The sequence below is a fragment of the Gymnoscopelus braueri genome (assembly GCF_963280865.1).
Source record: "Gymnoscopelus braueri genome assembly, chromosome: 21".
Lineage (NCBI taxonomy): Eukaryota > Metazoa > Chordata > Actinopteri > Myctophiformes > Myctophidae > Gymnoscopelus > Gymnoscopelus braueri.
Window position 1 is genome coordinate 24,966,545 of NC_137623.1, and position 10,000 is coordinate 24,976,544.

At 43.1% G+C, this 10,000-nt stretch overlaps 1 protein-coding gene across 1 annotated transcript in view; it reads right to left on the bottom strand.

Annotated features, from left to right (window-relative positions):
• Positions 1–10,000, bottom strand: part of cfap44 (cilia and flagella associated protein 44) — a gene marked incomplete at its 3' end in the record, with an annotated part of 24,459 nt that overhangs the window by 3,019 nt on the left and 11,440 nt on the right. Inside the window, exons 23-30 of the mRNA XM_080417458.1 lie at positions 9,308–9,549; positions 8,566–8,800; positions 7,236–7,442; positions 4,652–4,844; positions 4,422–4,538; positions 3,611–3,741; positions 3,103–3,219; positions 1,774–1,969 (exon numbers count right to left, since the gene is read on the bottom strand). Of these exons, the coding sequence (XP_080273584.1) occupies positions 1,774–1,969; positions 3,103–3,219; positions 3,611–3,741; positions 4,422–4,538; positions 4,652–4,844; positions 7,236–7,442; positions 8,566–8,800; positions 9,308–9,549 (1,438 nt within the window). The remainder of the gene's footprint in view (positions 1–1,773; positions 1,970–3,102; positions 3,220–3,610; positions 3,742–4,421; positions 4,539–4,651; positions 4,845–7,235; positions 7,443–8,565; positions 8,801–9,307; positions 9,550–10,000) is intronic.

Consider the following 10,000-nt stretch of genomic DNA (forward strand, 5'->3'; position numbering starts at 1 on the left):
CACACACACACACACACACACACACACACACACACACACACACACACACACACACACACACACACACACACACACACACACACACACACACACACACACACACACACACACACACACACACACACACAATTACATAGCACATAAATTAATCAATCCAGCTAGCAACATTAAAGCCTAGTTTAAATCTCATCATACGACTGTCTCATCATGACCAACTTTGGTGAGCAACATGGCCATATGATGAAGGATAATTTATTTAGACATGAATCCCTATCAAAGTGGTTCATTAACGGTAGCTGCCAGCCAAATGCTAGCAGCACATCATTCAGAAAACCCTGTTCCAGTTTTATTATTTGGCCTGAAAATTTAATTTAGTAATCCAGCCACTCTGGCTCAGTGGGACATAAAAAGTTTCCTGTCTTGACCACAGCAACCTGGTAACAAACAGGATGTAATGTAAGACATAAAGAGATTGGGTGTCGGTTTAGAAACGCCTCAACATGCGATTTCAAATTCCAAAGGCAATTTCAGACAGTATGGAATATCAAAACCCTGTGTCATTGTCATATGACACACAAGATCATTTGTACCTATAGGGCACAAATAAAACGTTTGATTCTGTGCAACAACAAAAAAAAGAAAACTGCAAAACAAAGGGTATTTATTAAATATGAGCTTGATTCTAGGCTTAAATTAATTGATATAAATATTTTTGGAAATCTCTATGGGGAAAATGAATGGGGTCTGGAACGATGGAACCAGAAAATGGCCGCCACTGCTATGCCCTATTCTTTGGTGACAAAAGTCATGTTTCTGCAGCAAACATTGACATTTGCAGCATTTGCGGCGCCCCTTATGGGTACAAGTAAAATCACTTTTGTTGTTTAGAGGCCCCTCAATGTGTGATTCAGATTTGGGGCAGATTCGGACTCATTGGTATTTTCTTTAGATTTGTTTTGCTTGCTGAGCGGGTCTACCACCAGTGGAAGAGAAGATTAAGAGGAGAAGGTGGAGATGGATCGGCCACACGCTCCGAAAGCCCAATACCAGCATCACGCGGCAAGGCCTTGGATGGAACCCCCAAGGCACAAGAAAGAGAGGCAGGCCAAAGAACACCTGGCGCATGGACCTTGAGAGACAGACATCAAGCAGTGTGGCCTGACATGGAAACAGCTGGAAAAGAAGGCCCAGGGTATAAAGGACTCTGGCAGACTGTAGTCAACGGCCTATGCTCCATGAAAAGGAGCAATACGAATAAGTAAGTAAGTAAGTAAGTCCAATGGGCACCGGCATACTCGGGGACGATGCAATTAGGGAACAATGCAAGTTGGGAACGCATGCCTCACCCGTTTGTACACCCCGTTGTACCTGTCAAAAGTACCCGTTATACCCGTCTGTCTTTCTGTGTCCCTTTTATGCCCATTTGAAGATCCTGTGGTTTGCGAGATTAGCTGTGCACAGACACACACACACAGACAGACACACAGACACACAGACACACACAGACAAACAGACAGACAGACAGAGACACACATACACTGATGAGGCCAAAACATCTCCGACCCCCCGGCCTGGCGGAAATCAAAATCAACACTGATCCTCATAATTGCCCTTTCACCGCATTCTTGTGGCTCTGGATGGCTGACATCTTGGAATTTTCCATCTACTTAAAACTTGTGTTCAAAAATCATTATTAATCCCTAACATTCAACATTTGCCCTGCTATCTTCCGCATTTCTGTGGGCTGTGGCTCTGGGCCAGGCTGAGGCTGACCGTGGATCTTGGCCTCCATGTCCCTGCGGTCGTGGATGAGCTGGACGTGCTGCTTGCGGGCCTGGCGGTACAGATCCCCCTGTTTGCTGTTCTCCACATGCAGCTCCTTGATGCGCCCGTGGAGCCTGGACAGTGTGGCCGTGTTCAGAACCAAGGCGGAGGACAGGTCTGACGGAAGCATGCCGTCACTCACAATCTGAAGGGAAGGATGACAGTGGTGGAAAGTAACAAAGTACATTTACTCAAGTACTGTACTGTACTACAATTTTGAGGTATTTTTTTTTACTTTACTGGAGTATTTTAAATGTTGCTTTAGTCACTAGTTACTTTGTTGATTTTGATTATTACAAAACATACATAACAAACAAACATTAACCACTTCAGCCCTAGATACTTCGGCTATTTGAAAATAGACAATCTACAACAGCGCTACTCAACCCGCGGCCCGCGGGTTGAGTAGCTAAGTCTTACATTTTTAGTAGTTAAGTCTTACATTTTTAAGCACAGGATAAAAATATACATTTCCGTTCAAACAGACAGACATACATACAGGTGCGTCAATTGTTACAGGTATAATGCATAGTTTTCTATACATTTCGGGTTTTTTGGGGGTTTGACCCCCATTTTTTTTCGGCCGCACGGCTTTGCCGCACGCCCAGGATAGGTGTCCCTTAATTCAATCTCTGGGAGTTGGCAACCCTAACCTTGCCATACCTTAGCTTTTGCTGAACTGATGCCACTGGACATACACACAAAATAAACAGGTACAGTGAAAAGAATATGATGTCAAAATGTACATTTTCTTATAACAATAACAATGTGTAGTGTGTGTTACAAAATCGAAAAATCCAAAATAGGACCGTCATTTTTAGCTTGCCCCTTGGACTTTTGGTATTTTGCTGAGTGGCCCCTGAGCCATCTTAAGTTGAGTTACATATTTGCATACAAAAGCCCTGATCTACAAGCTCAAAACGTGTTGTGCGCTGTCACTTTCATGAAATTGTAACGACTTTAATTATGTTGTTGGCATTGACCATTGGAACATATAAATAAAAATTACATTTATCATTTATCTTTGTCTATCCATCCATCCATCCATCTATCCATCTTTTCTTTTCTTTTTTTTTTGTTCGCTTTTCTGCCTTTATTTTTTAAGTAAAGATGGACAGGAAAGAAGGAGAGAGAGATGGGGACAGACACGCAGCAAAGGTCGCCTGGATCGAACCCGCGACACGTTGTCAGGCTATCAGAGCCTAAGTGCCCGGACCGGGCCCCATCCATCCATCTTAATCATTATCCAGACAGACATGTAGGTGTGGGTTGTGGTACCTGGTGCAGTCTGAGAGGAACCACCACATCCAGTTCATTGAGCCTCTGTTGCTTCTCCCTGTTGAACAGCTCCAGTTCGCCCTCTGCTGCCTTCAGACTGCTCTGCACCACTTTCTCCTGCACGGCCAGCCAGCCAATCACATGCATGCACGGGCACACACACACACACACACACACACACACACACAGATTTTGATGCTATATTAACTCATTTTCTGTGCACGCCGTGGAGCCCCCTCAAGGACCCCTGGAGGGTCCCCGGACACCACTTTGAGAACCACTGCTTCAGTAAATTGTGGAACCGAGTCAAACAAAGTTGAATGCCTAAACTCCTACATTCCAAGTGCTTGTCAGGGTGGGGGGTCCCCAGTTCAATTATGATTATTTTGGGGGGTCATGGCCTGAAAAGATTGAGAACCACTGCTTTAGAGAAGCAGCACACAGATGCACATTGAACTCTGGAAGGTGTTGAGGGGTGAGAGGAGGAGGAGGAGGAGTGTTACTTTACCTTCTTAAGGAGGGAGTCACACTCTTTCTTCAGGGCCTCTGCACTCCTCTTCTCCTCCGCCTGCAGCTCCTCCAGGTCCACACGATGTTCTCGTAGACGCAATGTCTTCTCAAACAGCTGAGGATCACAGTCTGAGACCCACGCACGCAGAATCAGAATATAGAGCTATATAACACTTACCAGGCACGCCGGAAGGGGTTAAATAGTGGGGGGGCAGTGATGACGTCATAGTGGGCGTGGCCAAGTGGTGACGTCATGACTCTCACGTTCCGTTTTGGTGTCGCTCCAAATAGCGCACACATGTAACCAAATGGACCAGGGACGCCGGCTTTTGTGCGTGGCCATGGGGGCTTAACTTGACCACCACTCGGCCCCCACATCGCAGAATTGATACTTTTGTTTAAGTAAAAAATGTGAGTACTTTTTCCACCACTGGTATTCAGTGCATGCAGTGAGTGACTGTTAGTGCACACAGGACGAGGGAGTCGAGGGACACAGCATAGCGACCCTTGAGATCACGACTTGTTTATTAGAGGCAATTAGCATGTCTGGCTGGGGCCGCTTGACAATGCGAACGGTGGGGTGGGCGGAGGCTGCTATAGCGCCGTTTTATTTTTTTAATATATATATATATATAAAAAAATAAGTCGATAGCTGAAAAGTGGGGGGACACAGAGGACCGTGTGACCCGGCGCCTCCGGCGTCTATGACACTTACCACACACTACAAAAATATCACTTACCCTACCTTAATTCAACATAATGTATTGTAATGTAATGTCATGTAATATAATATAATGTAACATAATGACCTGGAGGGCAGACACTGTCATCCAGCTGTGCTCCGCTGCTCTCTGAACCGCTGTAATCTGCATCGCCGTCCCACTCCCCTTCTTCATCAGATTCATCATCACCACCGTCCTCTTCCTCTGTGTCACACACACACGCACACGCACACACAACTGAATTCATGGAACAACAGAACAGCATGAGCTAATACGCGTGCATGCTGATCATGTGTGTACACCCCCCCCCCACTGACCTTCATCTCTGGCCTTTTCCTTCTTCTTGACTCGTTTGATCTTCTTCCGGAACACTTTGGTCAGGAGGTCGGCACACTTGGTTTCCCCCAGCATGGCCTGGAAGGCAGCCATCATGGCCTTCTCTCTCTCCTGCAGCTTGGCCACGTTTCTCCTCTTCAGATCCAGCTGCTTGTTGCATTCCTCCAGTTTAGACTGGAGTGGGAGGGGAGGGGGGGGGGGGGATTAGTCACATTTATGATGAAGGAGCAGGGGTCATCATCGCCATGCTGGTTTTGTGGCATTTTTGTCAAAATTCTATTTTTACTCATACAAAATGAGTAGACGAACACTTAAAGAGCTAGCCTTAAATGACCATTACACAGTGGTGGAAAGTAACTCAGTACATTTACTCAAGCACAATTTTGAGGTACTTTTACTTAACTGGAGTAACTTTTACTTCTACTCCACAACATCTCAGAGCCAAATATTGTACTTTTACTCCACTACAATTATTTGAAAACTTTAGTTACAAGTAACTTTGCAGGTATCAATTATTACATTTTAAAACATACATTAACCACTTTAGCCCTATTTCATACCTAGGCTACTTTTTAATTTCAAGGACCCCCATTACAAACCTGTTAGTCCATTTGGAACCCCCTCAAGGAACACGCGCTGAGAACCACTGAATTAGGCGAACAGTAAACTGCAGTTTAGCAGTGGTGGAATATAGCACTAATATAATCCTGAAATATAAACATACTGTGTAGAGCGGAAGCCAACAGGAATATGTTTTAAGCTGTTATGATGTGATGTTATGTCATGTTTTATGAATACATTTGGTTGCACTAAACTTTATACTTGGTTTAAAACAATTTAAGCCTCTCTTCAAACAGAAGAGAACTCATACAGGATACAGTATAAACAAGTCGTATTGGAAGTGATGATGGAAGTGATGACACAAAGTGAGCAGACACAATTGGACACAGTAACATTTAAGCTGATGAATGGGTACTCTCTACTGTTTGGCTGAAGTTGGCAACCCACTTGAAAATGTTATTTTCTGTTCATTAAAGAGCTGGTGAGACAGCGAGACCCCTGTTATTGAACAAACACTTTATAGCAATGACTTTAACTTTATAACAATAAACCTTTCTGCAAAAAGATCATCACCCTACTTTTAAATACTGTATAATCCTGTTGCTTAGAAAACCTTTAACTCACAATTTACAATGGGATTACGTTAAAACTGACAGTTGTTATTTGTGTATACAGTATGAGCAATAATCTCTTACCAGTTATGTAAAATAGCTATGGTATCACACTGTGTTTACGTTTAAGCGGTGCAACACAGCTATGATTATTTTTAAACCCAGATTGACTTATTTTAATCCCAGATTTACTCAATTTTGATTACCCCTAATCCTAGATTAATTTAATCCTTGTTGGTGCAACCTAGTCATGGAGCTCAATGAAAAGCCTCCACACACACAGCGCGCGCGCGCACACCCGTGCACACCCACGCACACACACACGCGCACACACACACACACACACACACACACACACACACACACACACACACACACACACACACACACACACACACACACACACACACACACACACACACACACACACACACACACACACACACACACTGTTTTACTTAAGTAAAAGTAGCAAATACTTTGCGGCTTTTAGCTACTATGGTCCTAGCCTCTGGAACAGCCAGGCCCTGCGGGTCACCGAAACAGTTGACATTTTTAAAAGAAATCTTAAGACACACCTTTTTAGTATTGCTTTTACCTACAGTAGGTGTCTGCATTAATCCAGCTTTCTATATATATATATCTTTTTTGCTTTGTTTTTATTGTTGTTGTTTATTTTCTTGTATTTCCTAGTCTTATTCTAAATGTTTTCTTTTCTACTTTGCTGTTATCCTCCGGGTTTTTTCATCTTTATTTTTAAACCTATTCTGTGAAGCACATTGAACTGCACTATGAAACGTGCTATATAAATAAACTTTGATTGATTGATTGATTGATTTGTTACAAGTATTGTTTATATAAAAGTGTATAAAAAATGTTCTTGAGTGAAAGTAAAAAAGTCTTGGCATCAAAATGTACTGCGTTGTGAGCTTGTAGATCAGCTATTTTCGCATAGCTAAAGTGTAAAATATGGCTTGCCGGTAAGTGGTTAATGTACTGTATGTTTTGTAATAATAATCTACAAAGTAACTTAACAAATAATTGTAGTGAAGTACAAAGTACAATGTTTGAAGTGGAGTAGAAGTAAAAGTATGAAAAAATGGGAAATACTCAAGTAGAGTAAAAATACCTCAAAACTGTACTAAAGTACAGTACTTAGTTACTTTCTACTACTGACACGCACGCACGCACGCACCCTTTTGATTGATTGATTGAATACTTTATTTTAACAGTTTGCAAAACATACAGAGGTACAGTGATATAATAATGCTAAAAACACAAAAAAGCCCTGAGGGCTTGTTTCCATTGTGGTCCTGTGTATTCAATTCATCAAGACATATATAAATAGACAAACAATACTATACAAGAAATCATCCAAAGACAGTATATTTACCCTGATGTCGCTCTCCTCCTTCTTCATGCGTGCGTTGAGCGCCTCCTGCAGGCTGTTCTCGCTCCTCTCCAGGCGGCAGAGCAGCAGCAGCTCCTGGTACAGGGTGATGTGCTGCAGGTCGGCCAGCTTCAGCCGGCCGTCCAGGAGCAGCTTGTGGTGACGCAGCAGCTGCAGCTCCGCGTCAAACCGCCACACCCAGGTCTCCATCTGCCGCGCAACGCACAGTGTTGCCAGGTTTTAGCGAGAGAAAAACAATCGGCCAGGTCAGGTCTACAGGAACAAGCCCAAAAAGAAGCAACTAGGCCAGTGGTTTCTCAAACTTTTTTTGTGCCAAGGACCCCCAAATTGATACGTATTTGGCCGCGGACCCCCCATCTGAAAATGTTTTGTGCCAGGGGACCCCTAGCTTAGGGGACCCCCAGAAGACATGATTTGTGTAAAAAAAAAAAAGGCTAAATTATTAACACTTTCAAGATTTAAAAAAAAATCAAAGAAGCGCTGCGAGCTTGTACATCTGCTATTTTTGAATAGCCAACGTATAAAATATGGATAAAGGGGTTAAAATGATTTTGATGCTATTAACACATTTTGCTGGGGCCAATAACCCCTGGCCAATGACCCCACTTTGAGAACCACTGCACTAGGCTACATGAGCAAAGTAAAACACTTTTAAAACATTTTATTTATATTTTTTTGAAACATTTTAAATACACAAATCTTGTAGGAGGTCTCTGGCACAAAATATTTTCAGATGGGCGTCCTCAGACAAATACATATTAATTTGGGGGTCCTTGATATGAAAATGTTTGAGAACCCACTGGTTTAAATGACACTAGGAAGCAAGCTCAAATAAGTAATACACTTTAGAAACAAGCCTAAAAAAAACGCCACCACCAATATTTACGAGCGACTTTTCAGAAAAACAAGCCCAAAGTCGCTTATAATAAGCATACTCGGCAACACTGCTGTGGTGCACAGTGGTGGGAGAACACGCAGGTCCCGTCACATGCGCAAATCTACGTTGTTAGGCATGTCAGAGGTCATAAAGAGAGGAGAAACTAATACAGACAGATTGATTTGCAGAACAAACGGATAACCTGGAATGATGGAGTGAGTGACCTTGTGAAATGTTCTGATAAAACCACAGAAAACATAAGAAAATATGACATAGTAATTCTTCACCATTGTCGTCATCATCATCACAGCAACATCCCCACCACCATCATCATCATCATCATCATCATCAAAACTAATCACATGAATGAATTAATGAATGAATGCTTCTTTCTTTCATATTCTCTTTCTTCCATTCAGTCAGCCACACACAGACCTGCTCCAGCACTGAATCCTGCTCATACATCAGCGTTATCTCCTCCTCCATCAACACCTCCTCCTCCACCTCCGTCAGCTCCACTCCTCCTCCCGCCGTCACCTCCACGTCTCCGCTCAGAGACGTACTAGAACAGTCATCTTCCTCCTCATCCTCCTCTTCATCTCCTTCCCTCTCTTTTTCCAGCTGTTCTAGCAGAGACCGCCCCCCCTCATCCTGGCTCTCAGTGTGAGACCTATTTGATATAGAACACAACACACAGACTTCATATTACAAGGCATTCCAAGATTACAAATTGAACATTTGCCAAAGATTACAGTTAGTTACATGAAAGAAATGAGAGTGCGTTCATGCACCAGAAAGAGCACTCATTCTATATGCATGTTATTATGAATATGAGACCAGAAAACTACACTGCCGGGGTATGTTCATAGATGTTTTAGAATTAAAGAAATGGTATAACTAGTGTATTGTATGTCATTATATACAATACAATACAATACCCCCCGCCCTGTTTGACCAGATGATTCTGGGCACGTCATAATAGGCAGACATTCAGTAAAGATAGGCAAACATTCGATCTGCAAGCTCACAACGTGTCGCATGCAACGCATTGCGAGCTTGTAGATCGAATGTTTGCTGAACGTTCACGAACATTGTGAGCTTGTAGTTTGGCTATTTTCCGCAACAGTGTATATAGGGCTTTAAGTGTTAAAAGTGTGAAGGGTTTATAGTTGTGTACCTCTGAGCCAGCAGGGCTCCGTATCGCTCCAGGGCGGTGCGGCTGGGACGGAGCCTCCTCTCAGGCGTCTCCTCTGGCAGCAGGCGGGGCAGTAGAGGCAGGGGGCGGTGCAGATTAGGCGCCAGGCGCTGCTGAATTCGCTGGAGCCGTCGGGCCCGAGAGCGCAGGCGAGATATGAGGCTGATTTTAGCGTCCCGCAGTGCCACGATACGTGCATTCATCTCCGTCTTCTTCTCGTGGATCTGGTGACGGATTGGTGGGTTGTACGTCACATACATACGTAAAACAGATAAATGCAATAAAACGATCCTGAGACATTATTTTACGGTCGGTATGTATCATATTATTATTCTACCACTTGAACCCCAGTATCCATATTCTGGCGATAACATTAGCCAAACATAGCAGATCTACAAGCTACAATGTGGCGAGTTGTGACTATTTTTGACGAAGAGATTTGGTGCAGACGGAAGAAAGGTCCAAGTACAGAGCCAACTCAGATCCAGTTTATTATGTCTAGAAGGTTTAAGTGGTTAATGTGACAAAGATTGTGTAAGCTACGTGGGTGCTGGTGCAGAAAACATTAACCCACGGCTGAATTTCACTCTTACAATTCTTTTACATTAGATTTACAAATATACAATCCTCCTTCAATACATAACTTTTTAAATGATGAGTTTTAGATGCTGACAA